Source organism: Elaeis guineensis, chromosome 1 (genome assembly GCF_000442705.2).
Source record: "Elaeis guineensis isolate ETL-2024a chromosome 1, EG11, whole genome shotgun sequence".
Lineage (NCBI taxonomy): Eukaryota > Viridiplantae > Streptophyta > Magnoliopsida > Arecales > Arecaceae > Elaeis > Elaeis guineensis.
In genome coordinates this window covers 174341482-174361626 of record NC_025993.2, presented here as the reverse complement: position 1 = coordinate 174361626, position 20145 = coordinate 174341482, and the positions used below count along the sequence as shown (strand labels likewise).

Below are 20145 nucleotides of genomic sequence, written 5' to 3'. Positions count from 1 at the left end.
ATCTCATCTAATCAGTCATTATATGATCGATCAAATTGGCATGGGCTAAACCAAATCGTCAAGCAACCTTATTCAAGACTCAATCTTTCCAATTGACCAGATAAGTGAAGATCGGTAGGAGTCTCTCCGTTGCTTTCTTTAGACACCAATAAATTGGTCAGATCAGCGAACGGAATCAATTAAATAACCATCTCTTAATTACTTGCTTTAGATACCAATAGGTCAATTGATTCAAATAGGTTAGCTTAAGCGAATTAGGCTCAAACCATCGAGTCGAATTAGGTCTTTAGATTAATCGATTTTATATATGAGATTTAATCGATTTGATCAACAACAGTTGCATGATCTTAAACTTAATTGATTTAATCAAAATCAATATTTGACTCGGTTTGATCAATTATTTAATCGAATTAGATCCATTATGTTCAAATTAAAAATTTTAGATGCAATCTAATTACATGACCTAATTTTTGATTTACTCATGACCAAAACTCTCATGCACAAACACAAATTTCAGATTCTAAAATCAAATTTCAGTTCTAAATACTTTGCATGAAAGGTAAGTTTTAAATAATGAAACTAATTTTCAGATTTAACATACAAGCATATATCTCATATATGTATGTAAAATTCAAATCTAAACTAAAATTCAGATCACTACATGATATCATATATTTTATACACAAATCATAAAATATATTCAAATTAATTTTCAGACCTAAATATGCAATCATACATCTTATATATGAATCATAAATCAGGTCAAAATAATTTTTAGATTTATGTATGCATCTATATATCATATATACATGATCTAGAAATCTATCTAGAATAAATTTCAGATCTATGCATACTTTCACATATCGAATATATGATCCGAAAATTAAATCTAAAATAAATTTCAGATTTAAAGTAATCATCTGTACATCTCATGTATCAAGAAAAATCAAATTTTGAAACTCTTTTCAAAAACATATATGTCAATTTCATGTATATGAAATTCGTGGCTTTGATACCACTGTTGAAATTTTGTATCGGAGTATATATATATGTTTCGAAATTTTTTTTTTTAAACATTGTAGCGGAATAGAAGATTAAAATACCTTTTAATCTAATCATGTATGCATAAAATAAAGAACACATGGATCTATATCATATGCTGAAATTAAACGCATGCTAAATTTTATGCTGAAATTAAATGTGTGATCGAATCACATATCTGTTTCGTAATTTTTTTCTTCAAATCTGGATCTGAAATAGAGTAGGTTCTCCCGAAGCTGCACAAGTGTCCGGCTTCCACGGGTATCCACCCAGGATCAGTTTGGAACAGCCCTCTTTGATGTTGATCTTTTTTTTCTAAGAACAATCATCCTGCGGATCTGAACGAAGCCTGGATCGCGATCAACTCCTTGATCTTTTTCTTCTCTTCTTCTCTTGCTCTTTTTTCTTTGATTATGAAGCAACCACGGTCTGAAAATCAGCAAGGAAGAGGGGACGCCCAAGCTCCTCTTGGGCATGGAGATGGAGGATGCCCAACTTCTTTGGGCGTCGGATCCAAAAGGGAGAAGAGAGGGAGGCGTGGGGGGGCCTTATGGGAGGCATGGGCTGCTGGAAATCTAATGTTAAGAGCCTTAGAGAAGGTCCTTTTAAATAGGCAAAATGTTTGAATCCTATTCAAAACCAAATAGTCCCTTATTACAAGTCCTTCTTGTATTAGGAATCCTTATTGCCTTAGATATTTGACCCCCTTTAGGAGATCTATTAGGCGCCAATTATTGGAGCCTTTGCACCCACTTTTTTACATACCACATGGGGCCTAGGGGACGCCCCATGCTGGTCCCACACGCTCTCTTTTAGGTGGGCACGCCCAACTTGATCAAATCAAGTGGCGCCCCATGCAAACAATCAAAAAAATTGATTAAGGGTTTGATTTCTTAATTCATATGATCCAAAACCCTAAGCACCTAATAATTGGAGCCTAATGAATCTAATTCATTTAGATTATTAGCAGATAATTAACTTGAATTAATCTTATCAAATAAGAAATTCAAATGCAAAGAGAAAATTGGGTTCAACCACATATTAGTAAGGTTACCCTGAACCCAATAGGATTTTTCTAAATTCAATTGAAACTTCATAAGTCCAATTGCTTATTCCAGATCTAATTCCTTTATTATGTGACCCCATAGGTTCAATTCTATCTGGTAGTGAGATATACAATGATATCTATCATAGTATCATTGAAATTTTTTTCAATGGATCAGAACGATTCCACTTTAACTCATCAAAGATTGTCGATCCCGAACAATCCTAGTGAGCTCTTACAATCCACCAGTGACACCTAGCAGTATGTAGTGGTAATCCAGTAGAACCGAAAAAGAACCGAAAGGTGTAGTTCACATATGATTCAATCTCTTTATCGTGAGTCCCGACTAGATGGCAGGTCATGGATAAATCGTCAAACCTCATCATCAGTTATACGATAGATTCGATTAGCTCAAGTCCAATTGTGATCCTCATGAAAATTCTTTTTCATCAATCATACTGCTGTGGCCACAGACTCTCGGACTTAGCCTCTCAAATTCCATAGGACTACTCTCTATTAAGATCGATAGATTCTATTTAGATGCATATCCTACTCCTATAGTGGATCAACTATCGCTAACATCTACTACAAGGTCTCAATGAGGTCATGTTTATGTGTCAGTTAAACTTCAACAGTCTCACTGCGAGCAGCCGTACCATTGGAGGTCAAAGGACCATTCACACAACTACAGCATCGAGACAATCACTGACGATTGATTAAAAATCTAAGTGATCTCTTGTATGGTCATGTTCAGTACTAGTTATTCTCTAACAACTATCCGCACTCGTCGTTCAGTGTCTCTACACCGTAGGCCAGAGACTCATCTATTCTGAAGGAAGCGATTTGTGTGCCGGTTTATCCGGATCGATCATCGTCCTCATGGTGATACTATGACCTGGAGTATTCAGGAATTATATATATATCTCTAATTCTCAATATTTGGAGAATATGTATCGAAGTATTAATTCTATGGACGATTTAAGAACACATCATTCTTGAATGAAAATAAAATTTATCCTTTTATTGATCAAATCAATATATTAAGTATAAAATTATGCTCTAGACTTATTACAATGTGTCAGCCGTATTGGCTTCTAGGACATACATCTAAACAGCAAACACGTCGGTTGAAACATGGCTTTTTGAGTCCAAGGACAATTTGATATCTCTATATACAACTATAGACTGTTTTCTTTTGAATGGCTGTAATCCTTGTGCTCAAATAGGATTAGTTGTGATCCATGTTTTCAATCTTAAGCAGGCTTAGTTTAAAACACATCTTAAATATAATGTCAGAGTAGTAACCACATGTTTAACATTTTATGTTCTAATCTAAATTGGAAATATTAGAAGATACTAATCATATGCTCTTAAGTCTTAAATACTTTACGTCACAGCAAATACTGTTTCATGAGTGTGAAAGTGTTCAGAATCACTTAACATATCCTCTCTTGTTTTGCAGAGAACAAGGAACGTATGATAACAATTCCTTTTCTCTGCAGGGTTTGAGTACTCGTACAAAGGCAGGTTGTATATTTCCCACTATTGCAATAACTCTTACAGATTTACCACTAGAATCTTTAGTTACTGACATTTATGCAAAAATTATTTTGGCTCATCCACTTCCATGAATTTAATTATTTTTTTCTTGATTGGCATGGAAGTTTGAAAGAAGAAATCTCCTTCTTAGCTAAACCTTTTAGTTGCTAGTTTTAGATAGCTGTTTCAATCATTGAAAAGGAAAATCTCAGAGGAATATTACCAACTAATTTGTTGCTGAGGCAGTGCCATAAGCTTTCAAGTTTCAATCTATATGACAAATTGATGATTTATTTAAACTTTAAAGCATCAATAGAAGTGGACCAGCTTCATTATACAATAAGCTTAGATAGAAAAGGAAAGCATACACTTGAATGTAAGGGTCCAAATTCAGAATCAAACTTGATGCACAGATATAGGAGTTAATATCAATGTCTATCTCGGCATTAAGCCAATATATACAACTGTGAGTTTTGCCTGACGTGTATGTCACTACGCCTAGGATAGATGTGTTCCTGCACACACACACACACACACACACACACACACGCACGCACGCACGCACGCACGCACACTCTGTAGAGTCCACACATGTGCTAATACAAAAGAAAAATGAGTATGTCAATTAGCGATACACGAATCATATAATTGCTGTAATGTATATACACTTTAATAGGCCATTGCTTCCTCCCCACCTCAAGCTAAATGTTAATCACATACAGACTGAAGTTGCACAAGAGTTGTGCTAATAGGGAGCACCCAAGGTAGTATAGTAACCAAAGAATAATTTAAGTTCGATCTGGAGTGACCAAGGTACTGGGTTTTTGGAAGGAAACAAGGTAATGTACTAATGTTGATGTTTGCGCAACAAAGGAGGTTTATGAGCAGATGAATGCACCTATGCAGCTGATGGGTCAAAGCAGTGAAGGTGTAATTTTGATGAAAAGTGAAGTCTGCGTGTGATGGCTTCAAGTAATTGAGCAGAACTTGAACTCAGCACTTGATGCTGGAAGTGATTGGAGAAAACGTTCCACCCATTTTGAAAAGTCTTAAGCTGCATTGCTAATGTCTAAGGAACTAATGATTTGGAGAACAGTGACAATGTCCAAGGAACTAATGACTGGGAGGGCCATTAGAACAATGACTTTGGCACCTGAGAAACACAAATTTGATCGTACTGATGATGCAAGATGAAGGTCCAATGAGCTCTCTGAGAAAACTAAGAATGGCTGAAGTGCTAAAGCAGCATTGTAAGCTTATGATGTTAAGGATTTGTAGGTAAGTGTTAATTATGTGAGACCAGCAAGGAAAGCAAGCAAGGCAAGTGGGAGATGTCGTTGAAATGTGCTAATGCCAGATTATGGAGATAAAAGAGATAAAAGTTAAGATTTATTTAGTTTTCATCTAAGGGCCAATGGTGAAATGAACCCATGAATGAACATTATGTGTGAGGACTTAAGTGATAGCAAGATCCTTTTTTGATGGATATCAATGCTGATCTGAATGATAACATAGAAGGCTAAAGAAAGCATATACTAGGATAATATGTGGAGATATTTAGGTGGACTAGTTTGAACAAATAAGATATATGGTTGAGAATGAAATTGAGGATGTAATTCACAAATGGAGAATTTCCTACAATCAAGATTATGCAAGTATAAATCATGCAGATGTGACTTGTGAGACAAATGAACTATAAAAATAGCTAATTTAGAAAGGGCAAATCCATATGGAGGTAGATCAGTGATTATGATAGAAGAGGGCTAATATGCAAAAAAATTAGAAGGAAGCCCAACAAAATCCTCATTTCTATGGATAGTTCATGACCAGTAAAATTGTGGAACCATGGATGGTTAAGTTGTATGTTTCAAACAATAAACGTCGACCTATTCATTAAGCTAGATGGATTTTGAAGGCTAAAAGGGCTGGAGAAGATTTGAGGACAAGCAAATAAGTTGAGTCCCATGGATTTATATTGGACTTGTAATTTGTAAAGTCTATAAAGCAAGTCAGGGAGGGCCTCAATCACAAAATGAGGATTTGGTCCTGAAAATGTATTAAAGGACACTATATGCAATCAGTTCAACATGCAAGCTCTAATCCAAAACTCATATGCCTAATGCAGTCCCATATAGAAAAGAGAAAAAAGAAACTGAATCCTAAATCTTGCAAAAGAAGCCTACAAAGCAAAAAACAAAAAAACAACAAATATGCCCAATATAGATTGTAAAAGTTGATTGGTTAGGGTCAAGGAATGACCCATTTCCATTACCATAATTTTTGGAACTAATGAGCGGGTATCCTTGTTCATGGAAAAGGAAAGGTTTTGGCTGTGGAGAGACGTCGCAGAGCTTCTAAATTCAGTAAGGTCCAAGATGTGATTTAGGTCTAACTAGATGGAATTAAGTAGACAAAATGGTAAGAGAATTGGTTATTTTATTTCATGTTAGACCTTAAAACCCGTGGAGGCCTCCAAAGGGTGAATAGGTGATCAAAACAGCACTTCTTTTTGTGGTCAAAAACTCTTGAGTAGAGGAGAAAAGAATGCCAGAACATGTGTCTCAAAGAATCAGTCTTAACTGATAAAAAGACTTGATGATATTTCAGTTCTTGAATGAACATCTAATGATTGGAGACCATATTTTGAAAGCACATACTGCATAGAAGTCCTAAAGACAGTGTTCTTTTCTGGTGGGTAGTGGTGATTGGTTCCTGGTAGTAAATGTTATGGTGGAGTTCTTCATCACCTTATTTTGCTAGCACTCTTCTTTATCTTTTTATTTTTTTCCCTTTGAAGTAACATTAGCCTTACTAGAATTAACTTATTTGATAGTTATTTTTAATGTCTAGTACGATTGCAGGCTTGGGTCTTCACCATTTATGTTGTCCTATATCTTATTATCTAAGTAAATTGTTTATATAGTCAACCCAGCTGTTATCTCAGCTCCTCTTGTATCTTGACTTGTTATTCCCTCCACATACATGCCCCAAGTTATATAGTTTTAAGCTTGATATTCATTGTTGATGTATTTTGTGGTAAATTAAGAAGTGGTTAATTAAAAGTATGGCTTCTAGAAAACAATAAACTTGTTCTCATGATAAAGAATCAAGTAGCATCAAGCTTTTTGAACTTGTGCAAGCTGCTATGCAATCTGCTGTGCCAGCATTGGAATGCAATGCAGGTTAAAACTGACAATTTAATTGCATAGCACATGAGCGAGACATCATGAAGAATAATTCCTATACTAGTCTCATTTATATATCTGATTTTATTATTATTTTTAAATCCCTTCAATTTTTATCAGTCATTTGAGAGAAGTTTCTTTTAACATTATATCATTTTTTCCATATGGAGTCAGGTGAAGAATGGAATTATTGGGACTCAAGAGTATCTCCTCCGGACATGGAAGAATTGTGGAATAATCCCGATGTTCTAAAGGAGTGGACAAAATCCGGTGAGAGGCGTGGAAGAGTACGTTTTTCACATAACAAGGAAAATAAACCGTATCTTTCTCGAGTTGAGGTGAAGGTATGATTTAACATAAAGAAATAGATTCTTGATCAATTTGTAGGGTACATTACATTGCTATACTCTTTAGTTCCAATAATGTCTTATCCATGGTATCACTTTTGTTTTTTACTTATCTATCAAGCAACACTGTGTTAGACCAAGTGTATCCAAATTGTTTTATCAATGCCTTTTCCCATTGTGTGCATGTTCATGATATTTTTTTCAAAAAAATATTTAAGAAGTGATTATACTATATGCTAGAGGTTGTTGTAGTGTTGTACATGTAAACCGACCACTTTATTTCGGTATGGTTGATCAATCAGTAGCCATAGATTCAAAACAAGCACTAGGATGACATTTTTTGTATATACAATCTGGTGTATAATATATATGCATATAGTTACTGTGCCTGAGCATTAATGTACCAATTAATACTCATTGCTCTCTTCTTTCTCAGTAATGATTCCAGAACCACCTCGAATCTTCTGGTTCGGTTGTGCTAGATTGTACTAGTGGCGGATTGAGATGGTTTTGGTGTTCGAAATGAGACATTGATGAGGAGGCAGGGAGGGAGAAGGAAAGAGAGGAAAGGAGAGAGGGGGGAGGAAGGAGAGGGAGGGAGAGCCACCGAGGCTGCTAGAGGGCCGGTGAGGAGGGAGGGAGAAGAAAAGAGAGGAAGAGAGAGGGGGAGGAGGGAAGGAGAGGGAGAGCCTCAAGAGGCCCACCGAGGCCGCTAGAGGGCCACTGCACCCATTGGAGGGCCGGAGGAGGTTCGATCGAAATAGGGGCGGAAGCACCTATTGTCTTTTTTTTTTGGGAATATTAGGTGAAGTTGGCAACGCCATTATCGACTTCACTTAATTTCCCCCGTTTTTCTTATTTGGGCGATATTGAATGAAGTCGGCAAACTTCGGCCGTCTCGACGAGCTTCTGGCGGCTCTCTCTCTCCCTTTCCCTTTCCTTCCCTCTCTCTTCTCTCTCTTTTTCTCTCTTTCCTTCTCCCTCCCCCCTTCTCGCTGGCCCTCCTCTGATCCTCCTGTGAGTGCAGTAGCCCTTCGACAACCTCCGAAGGCTCTCTCCCTCTCCTCCTCCCTCCCTCTCTCTTTTCCTTTCTCCTGCTCTCCCTCCGCCCTGCTCCATTGGTTTGAGCCTGATACGGAATGGTATGGGGGCATATTGAATCGTGCTGCCAACGACTGGTCTGGGCTCTGATAACGGCACAACGAACCTTGTTTCTCACAAGCTCACCCTCTTATGAGTCACAGCTTTTCCTGTTGACATAGTGATGTAGGGTGTGTATCTTCATCCTCTTTATCCTTGTCCCTCTCTTCTTTAGATGGTTGAGATGAGGTGGGATTGTGTACCCAGACTTTAGATCTATAAAGTGTATGTTTGCTCTTATTATTGTCACCCCCTTTAGTTTCTTAGTTTTTGAAAATTATAGTTTGGGAATAATGCAGAGCCAAGGTTTCTACTACCCGTTGGATCTCTTAGGTTTATGATGCTTTGTGAAGACTTTGGGGGTGCCAAATTATTTTCAGCCAGGTCTTTGTTAGATGTTGCAGAAGTTTTTTGGATTGAATGCAAATATGCCAATTTTGTTTGTTGCAATGACAGATGTTTCTAATTGATTTTCTTTTTTTCTTTGGACGTCACTTTTAGTAATTTTCTTAGTGAACTAAATGGCTAAGAGCTTTTTAGTCAGCTTTAACTTGTACATAGAATTATTTATTCTGTCTCGTTATAGATTGAAGGAGCAAGCTGCATATTTTATTGATATATGCTAATCTAAAAATGTTGATGTGCAAAAATTTTTGAATTACAACATATATTATTTAGCAATTTGATATGTCATGGACTACAGTTGATAATGAACTTTTGCTGGATTGAGAGGTTAGTTGTTTCATATTTGCATTCTTGTCAGATTCATGTTGGAATTATAAGTTAGACATGCAATTCGGAACACGACCTTGTTGCATGTGGCTTGAATTTACCTATTTAGTGAATGAGTTGTTTTCATGTCTGAGTTTTTAGCCTATTTGTCAAATGGATTTTATATTCAGGCACGAGCATCTTAATGCTACTTGACCAAGCACATTGCTGCCCTAGCTGTAGCGCTCAGAAGGGGCTGAGGTTGCAGTAACATGAACAATGAGTTCTTTGGTCATGGTTAATTCTGTTTTGGTATATGTGATCCTAGTTGACTTTAACCGAATGCTTGGAATTGACTTGAACCGAGTCATACCAAGTGGAATTGAGTGGTTCCTCTCGGTTTGGATCGCTTCCCATGGAGTCCTGAACTGAACTTGAAACCAAACCGGTTCCGCACTAGTTTGATACGGTATTGCCCTGAATTGGGTGGTTCAATTTGGTTTTGCGAGCCTTGAATTCCACAATACATTAGGGTTTAATGGTGGAAATGAGTTGGCTTGTGGTCGTAGCCTCATCTACCTAAACTTGATCAGACTTTGAAGTAGGTCAGTCCTGTCTAACTTGAACCATTGTGGGTTAGCAGGTTGATCCAGATTGGACCTAAAGGAAGGACTAGAAGGGGGTTTGAAGGAAGAAAGGAGATTGCTTTGTGGTGATTAGACAAGGTGATTGATCGCTAAATAGACCAAGTATTAGGCTGTTAGTGTAGCATCTTTCTTAAAAGAAAACATAGTATTGTAGAAAGGCCTCATGATCACAATTTGTACATGTCACTCTTATTGATGAGCCTTGGGCCAGAGCTGGGAGGTTGGCCATTGCTGAGAAGGCTGAGGATGGGGAGCCTAGAGCTTTGGGTAAGAGATGAAGGATGTTCTCAGTTATGGTTTTACCTTGTCACTATTGATCCTTGCTATATGTCCAAATGTATGGTCAGAATTCTCAATATATCGTATATATAAGACATATTTACTATACTATATTGATTTATTTTATATTTTCATGCTTAGAACTAGGCATAGGGCTGCTTGAAACCAGGCAAACTTTATTTTGGCCTTAATCTTTAGGCCTAGACCCAACCATAACGCTAATCTTGGCTTGGGCCAATTTCTATCCTTGTGGGTTTGTCTTGAATGGTGGTTCAAAGACCAAACGAGTGTGAATAAATAATTAAGCTTCATATAGTTTGAGAAAGAATTAGACAAGATTGTTGATGATTGTATTATAGTGGCTGCAAAATTGGAAAATTTGGTAAGACAATAGTAAGCCATGCAATATTGCATGATTTAGAATATTGGGAAGAGAGAGTTGGGGCACATGAACTTGATAGAGATTTGAATTGTCAGATCTACCTTATGTAAAACTAAAATGGATCAGGCTAGAGAACATCCATAAATTAAATTCAGTAGGACAACTTGAGATAGTGTTTTATTGTCTAGCTTAAATGTGATGATCATGGAGATTGAAGAGCTAAGAAGACTATGTAAATAGAGGGGCTTGGATTAGTGTTGCAGGCTGAGCCACTTAAGTTGTGACTGGTGTATTTGGAATGCTTTTGGTGAGAGATCAATATTTAATTTTTAAAAGGTTCGTGTCAAATTGAGTCACAATACCAGACTGAGTACAAAAAGTATTGTTATTTGCATATGCAACAGAACTATGTTAATTCTATTAATCATGAAAAAAGTATGGCAATCAGTATAATTAATATTTTTCTTTTCCTCGAAACTTTTTAGCGAGATTGTGACACTTCCAGTCTGCATTCTGGTGCAGTTTAGAAAATGTGTACCTACTTGTGCACATATACATGTGCACATATTTGCGTGCAAACAATGGAAATAGGTTTTAGTAGTTATATAGAACTGCTTTTGCCTCTCTTCATATAACTAAATCCTCCACCATTTATGACTGCACAATCAAAGAGTAGTTCATGCCTTAAGCAAATTTTATTTAGTTTGGATGATATATGCCAAACAAGATCTAATACAAATCACAGTTTGTAAGTGCTCTAAATATGTTTTTTCATCAAAACAGGAAGGTTTAAAATTTTCTTTCCTTGACATATAATGATTTGCAATGCTGACTCCAAGTAGTCGGGATGAGGCATGTTGGTTATGTTACACAGCTGGTTCATGCTCCGACATCCATGCTTACAGGGACAGAAACATGTACAAATAAACATGCCATTAACATAAACAAACAGTCCTCCCATGTATGTGGCAATATTATGGATCTAGGTAAGATCGATTCACTTTGAGAATATTACAACTGTCTTTTTTCTGGGGTAAAATACAAGAATGTCCTTTAACCTGGCTTCAACCGTCAACTTATGTAGAATTCCTGGTTGGGCAATTTAGGCAGGACAATAGCCTGAAGTTGTTCCATGAAAGTTGAAAAGATCAGCTGTCTCTGGTTCTCTATTTAGCTTTATAACCACATCGATTTCTGTTTATCGAGCTAAAAGTTATTTAAGTTTTTAAAGTGCTCCATGAACACTTCCATATAATCACCGAGTTGGTAAAACTCCATCTCTCGTGATGATCACATGCCATTAGTATCTTATATTTAACTCTATGACAGAGCTTTCCTTCAAAGTTTATTTTAGCTGTCAATTTATATGAACTCCATTTTGTAGGCAGTAGCACAAATCATCATTTCACGATACTTCAGTTCAAGAGGAGTACAATCTGTAAGTTTTTCTGTGTGAAAAAAATGATGTTTGTTCTGGATGTGGATTGATTTTCTTATTTCATGTTTCCATATCTTGTTTTAATTGTGTCCTTTGGAATTACCCATATCAACAAATGTTTGTTTCGGTCTCAGTAGCATGTTTACTGTAAACATAAGTGACAAGAAGGAAAAGATAAACAAATGATATATTAGCTTGTGCGTCACCATTCATCAACAGACCCTATCTTATGTATTTGGGTTATGGTTAATAAATCCTTGCCGAATGATTTTAGTTTGATCTCGTTTTTGCCTTTTCTCAGCTTTTTTACAGCATACATTTTTTTTCATTCTTTTCCATGAATTCTTTTAAGAGCAATATATATGGTATTTCTCTAAACAACATTCCATCCTTGTCATTCCTTGTCTCTGATAGTCTGATCTGTTATTATTATTTCTATTCTGTTTTTCTCTTCCAAGAAAATGAATCTTCCTATCTTTAATCTCAACCTAACAAAGTTTTGGTTATGGAATTAAACTTGTTTAGTTATTCAACAATTTTCTTAATTAGTTGCTTTCTAATTACAATACAGTAAATTTTCTTTTACATAATAGAGACTAGAATTATTTCTTTCAAAATTACAATACACTTTTCTTTGTTTTTATAATTTCCCATGTTTTCTCTGATTTTCCACATTTAGCTAAACTTTTCTCTCAGAATATTTCATTTATTTCATTTTAATAACTAATTTCATCAAGAACAGAAAAAACCATATGAGCATATTTTATTATGTTCAACTCTAGTAATCCATAAAAGCAAGAAAATATCCATCTAGATAAAAACCTCATTTTATTTCACTATTTCATTTTAATATTATTTTATGCTTAAAGTAAAAAGTTCATTTAAATAAGAAAAAAATAGGACTTCATGCTGTCTAATTAATAAAACACACAGCAAGATTGCATCTTGCCTACCATAATAATGAAGTTTGCCAAAAATAATATAAATTACATAATTAGAGCGTAAGAAAAATGTAATATTGCATAATATTAACAATTTTAGAAAATTATCATTAAATTTGATACTTGTTAAATAAGAAGAAAAATCTGGACATATCAGTTTTTCTCAGTTTTGGTTCAAACTGCCAAAACCATCAAAAAACTCTGGAACTGACCGAACATGTAAACAATATCAGCCAAAACCAATCCATTATGGCCGCAACAGGTGTTTTGACTGAAACTAGAACTTTGAATTTCAATCATATATGTGATGCTAGTATTTTCTGAAAACCTTGGCTTTTGATCAACCTGCTGTTCCTATACGTAAAGTATTCTGTTTCTAACAATTCTTCTCTGTACAGACAGCTTTAGCTGCCCTTGCTGAGGTAGTTAGCATGCGTTTTGTGAATGGTGTACGTGCACGCACAGGGTTAATGGGAATTGACTATCCTACTGCTGCTTGGCTATACAAGTTAGTCCATAATATGTTCCAATCCTTTTATGTTACATATAGGAATTCATGTAGAAATTATTTTCATACTAATGTGTGCTATCCTCTATATCTAAGATTTTTCTGATTTTTCGTTCTTTGTTTTATCATTTGCTTTTAGATTGCCATGGTGTAATTGAATTTTCTGAAGCATTTTTATCTGAAGATCTACATTTGCTTGACATTGCCGTCTTTTGGCTTTTTCCTCATGCAGGGATCTTGGCTGTAGGGCGTATGAAGTCAAGTCTGTGGATGATCTATACAATCCATTTGTGTCTATGTACTTTGGTGCAGCTTACCTGTCCTGGTTGTCAGAATATGAAGGGAGGTAAGTGCATAATAATATGAAGGCGAAGTTTTGGCCATGGCTAAGATTATCTCGCTCATTGTCTGGCAACGATGAGTATTTGAATATGACGCATTACAAAAGAATACGAACCATTAGATTTCGATGTTCCTGAGCCTTCTCCATGATCATCATCTTATCATGATTGGAGAAAGCATTTGCTGATTATGCTTTTATTGTGTGTGCAAAGCGGGCATGTTATATTTTGTTCAAGTAAAATGCATATTTATTATGTTACTATCATTTCATTACATTTTGTTTTTACTTTTTCTTTACGCAATCTTGTAATGCAGGCAAAGAAGTCACGAATTTATTATTCAAGCTTATCTGGGAGGTCCGGAGAATGTTAATCTTCAGGAAACGGGCCCATTTTGGAACAAGTTTCTGGAGGCCTTAAGCTACTATGAAGATTCAAAAAGGTAGGTACATTGGCCTTCTGTATTCTAGATACCAAATCGATTTTCTACTTTTTTGAAAATGGTTCTAGACTTCTAGTCATCCACATGAATTGATTCTGGACCATATGCCACTCTGAAACATTGCATTGTGTCTTAGAATTGCCATCACTTGGTTCAGGCAGAATTTGGACTTCTACAAATATGGCAAAAATGACTCCTTTTTATCTGTCTGCTAATCCATTGATCTGTTCCTTTTCAGGGATTCAGGGAGTTGCTCCATTTTATGAGACATCTGGTTTTTGTTTTACTGTAAATTGGGCAGAGAGTGTGTGACTTAGTTATGCTTACCAGCTAATGCAGTTCTTATTATCCCTTGTTGCTGATATAATTGACCGGGTAGAGTCTTTATTTTCCTTTTCTGCCTCTCATATGTTGTAAAGTGTTGTATAACATAATCAATGTGATATTTTTCTCAAGACATACATTGAAGGGTAGAGAAAATATAATGCATATGAATCTTCTGTGCTGCCCCGGTGAATGGCTGACCCGTTCTCGTGTGATCAAACATATTCGTATTTCCTTTGTTATGTACTTTAGAAAATTCGATAGTCATATTCCAAATCCACCTAATCATTTTAGTGAAACCATTTTCTGACCAAAAGGCTTCAAGCGGTGAAAGTGACTCCCTTGGCATTTGATCAAGCTAGCATATTTTCTTGGAAAAAAGGACCAATCTCACACAAATGCAGTTTAGCATTTGTGCAGTTGGTAGGTAAATGGATTCAAGATGGTAAGTTCCAGAAACTTCTAGAGTGAGAAGTGTATGGGTGTTAACCTCCAACTAGTTCCGTTGGTAAAGTTGCTGGGAATTATTGGAAGGAACCTACTAAGTAGGACAACCAAACAATTTTTGAATATATTTCTATTGAAAAATGTCAGTCATCTCCTTTCAGCTGACCATAGTATGCTCCAAGCCCCTCAAGTCGTTAATGCCCCCTTGCCATGTTGTGTGAAGTGTTTGAGCCGAATCTAGGCCTGAATTCTTGATCAAAATGACTGATCCAAATCCAATTTGATCTAGAATATATGTGATCGTCACTTGGACAGATTCGGTTATGCCTGTTGCAAGGGGAAGGTGTCATTAGAATGATCAATGATATTGTTACGATGGTACAGTCAATATTTCGGATTAGTGTGTTATTATGGATCCTCAAGCCAGCGAGCTATCTTCATGATTGTTGATCCAATTATCGAGTTAAGATATGTGGAGCTGAATATTATTTATATCCAGTCTGATGTGTGGTTCATCTAGTATGTAAGCTTTCTCCGTTATTTCGGACAGTCAGTTTTCTAGCACGTGTAGTAGCTGTTTATCTTGAGTGGATAAGTTCGGACATTACTAACTCCCTACATCTCGCAGGAGCAAATAAGGGTTAGAATATCTCGCTCATTGACAGCACGTCCAATAGCTCGACAATCTCGGAACCGCACCTTTTCACGGTTGTTCAGCCATATCCTCTATAAATGACTAAAGCCTCGAGGACTCAGGTAAGTAACCCCTTTCAGAGAATCGGTTGCTGCTTCTACTGTTTTCTAATTCTTGACTTCAGCGTTGGAGAATTCTCGTCGGAGCGAAAATCTTCGGTTCGGACTTTGTTTTGCAAGTGACTCCAGTACCACTGTACAAGGCTCAGTCACCCACCTTTCGATTTCAGTTGAAACAAGCAGCAATAGATAGAGAAAGGATATAATCTTCGCATCATGCCACCAAAGTGAGTCTTGTCCCATCTCACCAATGCCATTGCCTCCCATTAGGTGGGGAACCGGGCCAAGAGCCAGGTGCAGCCATCGGTGATGGAGACTCCACCAACCTAGCTAGTGCTGGTCACAGCGGATTAGTTCAACTTATTCTTCCAGCAGGTTCAGACTTTGACAGTCACCGTTCAGACAGTCCAAACTGTTCTTGCGCCTTTGCTAACGATACCGCAGCCTGATCAGGCTGCTCTTGCATCCCCTTCAGTGGTGCCATTAGCACTTCCCTCGGCGGTGCCGCTAGCACCTCCTATGGCGGCAACCCCATCAAATCCGGCTTTCCAACTGCCACCACAATCTGAGCAGCCACGAATGCTTCCTCAAAGTTCAGAGAGGAGGTAGACCTGCCAGAGCCATCTTAGAGCCTAATAACTGACAAGGCAGCAATCTCCTAGCCCACGATCAGGACATGATTCAACCTCTGATCGCCATTCTCCCCAGCATTATGAAGCCGCACCATCTGGGATCTTGCCATAGAGAGAAGGTTCTAGGCACTCGATAAAAAGATCGAGAATGCTCTCAATAATACCTCCTTGGCGCAGCCCTACAAAGGATTCAATAGCGAGCTACCCTTTGCACCGAGGATAATGCAGGAGCCACTCTCTTGACACTTTAAGGTGCCTCAGTTTCAGACCTACGGCGGGATTGCCGACCCTGTCGATCATTTGGACACTTTTAAGATGTCGATGCTCCTTCAAGGAGTGACAGATGGCATCCTCTGTCCAGTGTTCCCTACTACCCTCAAAGGTGTAGCTCGACAGTGGTACTTAAGTTTGAAACTGACCTCAATTCACTCTTTTGAAGAGCTATACTGATCTTTTATCGATCACTTTGTCAGCAGCCGGTGACAGCAAAAGCGATCTGACTACCTTCACACCATCAAGCAAAAGGAGTGGGAGTTGTTCCATGCCTTTGTCAGCCATTTTAATGTGACGATCCTAGAGGTTTGCGATCTGGACTAGTCGATCGTGATATCCATTATGATGGACGGGCTATTGAAGAACGATCTTAAAAAGTTGTTGATAAAGACTTTTTCTCAAGATTATCTCGATATGCTTGTCTGTACGGAGAAGTATACCCGCACGGAGGAGGTTTTCGTAGAAGAGACCCCTGTCAGTTCTATTGTGGTAGGACAGAATAAGGAGTACTTTCCAAGATGAAAGGAGAGAACCCATCAACGCTCTTGAAGGTGGAAAAATGAGAGCCCTTGGGATCATCGATCTCGAAGTCCTAAGAGAAGGGATCGATAGCCCTCACCTTCGAGGCGTTATACTAATTATACGCCTTTGAATTTTTTAGGGGATGGTATTGATGGAAATGTGAGCCGAGCAGCCTCAGCCTCCGAGGATGCGAACGAAACTTGAGCGCTGCGATCCAAATAAGTACTGCTTCTACCATCATGACCACGTTCACGATACCAAAGATTGCCTTTAGCTCCAAAATGAGATTGAGAGGCTCATTAGGTAGGGGAGGTTGAACTGCTTCATCTGGGGGAAAGCACCTCAACAACGACCTCTTCTGAGGGCTCAGCAGCCATTCTCTTTGCCTCAGCAGTCATTCTCTTTGCCTCAGCCACAGCTAGTACCGGCATAGTCGGAGAGACAAGAAGCAAGGGGATAGGCAGTAGCAAAAAATCGACCCATACGAGAAATCTACATGATAACTGGGGGGTCATCTGGGTTAGCAGAGCTTCCAGAGACGAAGAGGTCGAGGCTTGAGGGTGGACTCGGAGATGCCATTATATTTACCGAGGAGGACGCAGAGGGTGTGCAAGCCCTGCACAATGATGCGGTGGTTGTAATTGCAAATATTACTGATTATACTATATATCGTATATTTATTGATAATGGAAGCTTGGTTGATATTTTGTATTACTCTATTTTCTTCTAAATGAGATTTACTCCGGATCAATTGAGTAGGTTCGATACCCTAATTCAGGATTTCTCCATAGGCTCGGTGATTTCAGAGGGGATGATTAGGCTGCCTATTATAGTGGGCACTCTATCATAGTGAACGATGATCCAAATCAATTTTTTGATGGTTAAACTTTCTTCAGTCTATAATGCAATCCTTTACCGTCCAAGTTTATGGACTTTAAAGGCCGTAGTGTCGAGATATCACTTGATGATGAAGTTTCCAACAAAGAATGGAGTAGGACAAATTCGAGGCAACCAGGATATGGCTCGATGATATTTTGCTGCCAAGCTTTCGAGCAGAAGGCCAACCATCCTAAGCAAAGGCCTGATTCGAACTCCTAATAGGGCTGGATGCCCAAAACGATCTGGTCGAGAAATGCACCCAGTCATCTGAGAACCTCCTAGAGGTCCTACTGAGGAAAGAGAATCTCAACTAGACACTGAAGATCAGCTCACTCCTTGATGAAGTAACAAAAGATCGGCTAACGCTCTTTTGTAGAAAAATATTGATCTTTTTGTCTGATCGACCGCAGACATACCTAGCATAGACCTGGAGGTGATGTCCCACTACTTGAAAGTGGATCCAACTTGTCCCCTGGTGAAGCATAAGAAGCAAAGCTTCGCCCCAGAGCGTCAGAAGGCTATAGCTGAGGAGGTGGACAAGCTAGTCAAGGCTGGCTTTATTAGAAAAGCAATATACCTAGACTGGTTGGCGAATATCGTCTTAGTCAAGAAGGCAAACGAGAAGTGGTGCATGTACATCGACTTTACCAACTTAAATAAAGTCTGTCCTAAGGACAGCTATCCGTTGCCTCGGATCAACCAACTGGTGGATGTAACTTCAAGATATGAGCTCCTTACCTTTATGGATATCTTCTCCGGTTATAATCAGATCCGGATGGCACCTGAGGATGAGGAGATGTTACAGGATGATGTCCTTTGACTTAAAGAATGCAGGGACTACCTATCAATGGTTGGTGAACAAAATCTTCAAAGATCAAATCGACCGTAATATGGAGGTATATGTGGATGACATGTTGGTCAAGAGCCAATTTACTCTAGATCATATTGTGACCTTCAAGAAACTTTCGACACTCTCCGTCAATTCTAGATGAGGCTGAACCCAGCAAGTGCGCCTTCGAAGTTACCTTAGGCAAATTTTTTGGATTTATAGTCTCGCGAAGAAGCATCGAGATAAATCCTGAGAAGATCAAGGCAGCCCTTGAGATGACACCATCAAGAACTGTTAAAGAGGTGCAGCGCCTGACCGGCAAGGTTACTTCGCTCAACCACTTCATCTTCAGATCAGCCGTGAGATGTCTCCCTTTTTTTCAGATCCTCAAGCAGCCAAAAGACTTTCAGTGGACTACTGAGTGCCAGAAGGTGTTTAAAGAGTTGAAACAATATCTCAGCTCTGCATCTTTGCTCATGAAGCCCCAGCCTGGTGAGGTGCTGTTACTATATCTCGCCGTTTCTCCAGTGACGATTAGCTCAGTCCTTGTCCGAGAAGAAGGATGGATTCGGAAGTCCATATACTACGCCAATAAAGTCCTTCATGATATAGAAACCAGATACTTCAAGTTGGAGAAGCTGATTTTTATACTGGTCATCACGATGAGGAAACTTTGGCCTTATTTTCAGGCTCATACCATTGTGTTGCTTGCTGATCAACCAATCAAGACCGTCCTCTATGATCCAGATACCTCGGGACGGATTGCGAAGTGGGCCCTGAAATTTTTTTTCAGAGTTGGATGTGCAATACTATCCGAGGCCTTCCATCAAAGCTCAAGTGTTGGCGGACTTCATCCTCGAGTGTACCATTCCAAACGGACGGAGCTCAGAAAGTGGAGAGAACTTAAAAAATGCAGAGAGTTCAAATGAAGAACTAAATGTGGGAGCTGATCCTGAGGAGTTATGGATCCTGCATGTTGACGGCTCATCAAATTCATCAAGATCAGGGGCTGGGCTTATCTTAACCGATCTTGAAGGTGATGTGGCAGAGTATGCTCTGCACTTCGAATTATCGACCACCAACAATGAAGCAGAGTATGAAGCTCTGAATGCTGGCATAAAAGTCACGAAAGAAGCAGGAGCTCAACGTCTAAAGGTCTTCAGCGACTCTCAATTGGTAGTTGGACAAATCAAGAGCAGATACGAGGCCTGAGAGGAAAACAAGAAGAGATACCTTCAAAAGATAAAGGATTTCACCTTATCTTTTTTGAGTTTTGATATTCAACAGGTCAGAGCAAAAAATGCTAGAGCAAACGTATTATCAAGGCTAGCAACCTTATTACCTGCTGACTTAGAAAAAGGGACCTACTTTGAGATATTAAAGACCTCGAGCCTCGAAGAGCCTCTTATTGTCTAGCAAGTTGACGAGGAACCTAGCTGGATTGATTCTCTACTCAAGTATTTAAGATCAGGTAAGTTACCATCTGATCGCAAGGAGGTC

The 20145-nt window shown here is 38.3% G+C and overlaps 2 protein-coding genes across 6 annotated transcripts in view; both read left to right on the top strand.

Annotated features, from left to right (window-relative positions):
* The window catches only part of LOC105039682 (uncharacterized), a 32282-nt gene extending 17796 nt beyond the window's left edge, over window positions 1-14486 (top strand). For all 5 annotated transcript variants that reach the window (XM_010915924.4, XM_010915923.4, XM_073249060.1 and 2 more), the window contains 7 exons: window positions 3549-3613; window positions 6985-7154; window positions 11701-11754; window positions 13094-13203; window positions 13436-13549; window positions 13861-13986; window positions 14225-14486. In XM_010915924.4, the coding sequence (XP_010914226.1) occupies window positions 3549-3613; window positions 6985-7154; window positions 11701-11754; window positions 13094-13203; window positions 13436-13549; window positions 13861-13986; window positions 14225-14252 (667 nt within the window). In that variant the 3' untranslated portion in view covers window positions 14253-14486. The remainder of the gene's footprint in view (window positions 1-3548; window positions 3614-6984; window positions 7155-11700; window positions 11755-13093; window positions 13204-13435; window positions 13550-13860; window positions 13987-14224) is intronic.
* Window positions 14487-18920: 4434 nt separating this feature from the next.
* LOC140857337 (uncharacterized) lies at window positions 18921-19857 on the top strand. Its single transcript, XM_073256128.1, has 2 exons — window positions 18921-19414; window positions 19464-19857. The coding sequence occupies exons 1-2, from the start codon at window positions 18921-18923 to the stop codon at window positions 19855-19857; spliced, it is 888 nt and encodes a 295-aa protein (XP_073112229.1).
* The last annotated feature ends 288 nt before the right edge of the window (window positions 19858-20145 follow it).

What these genes read in the sequence shown, in the direction of transcription:
- LOC140857337 (XM_073256128.1), top strand. Translation starts at nt 18,921, where the DNA reads ATGACACCATCAAGAACTGTTAAAGAGGTGCAGCGCCTGACCGGCAAG. An exon ending in ACCTCGGGACGGATTGCGAA is followed by an intron (nt 19,415 to 19,463) that starts GTGGGCCCTGAA and finishes ATACTATCCGAG; the next exon opens with GCCTTCCATCAAAGCTCAAG.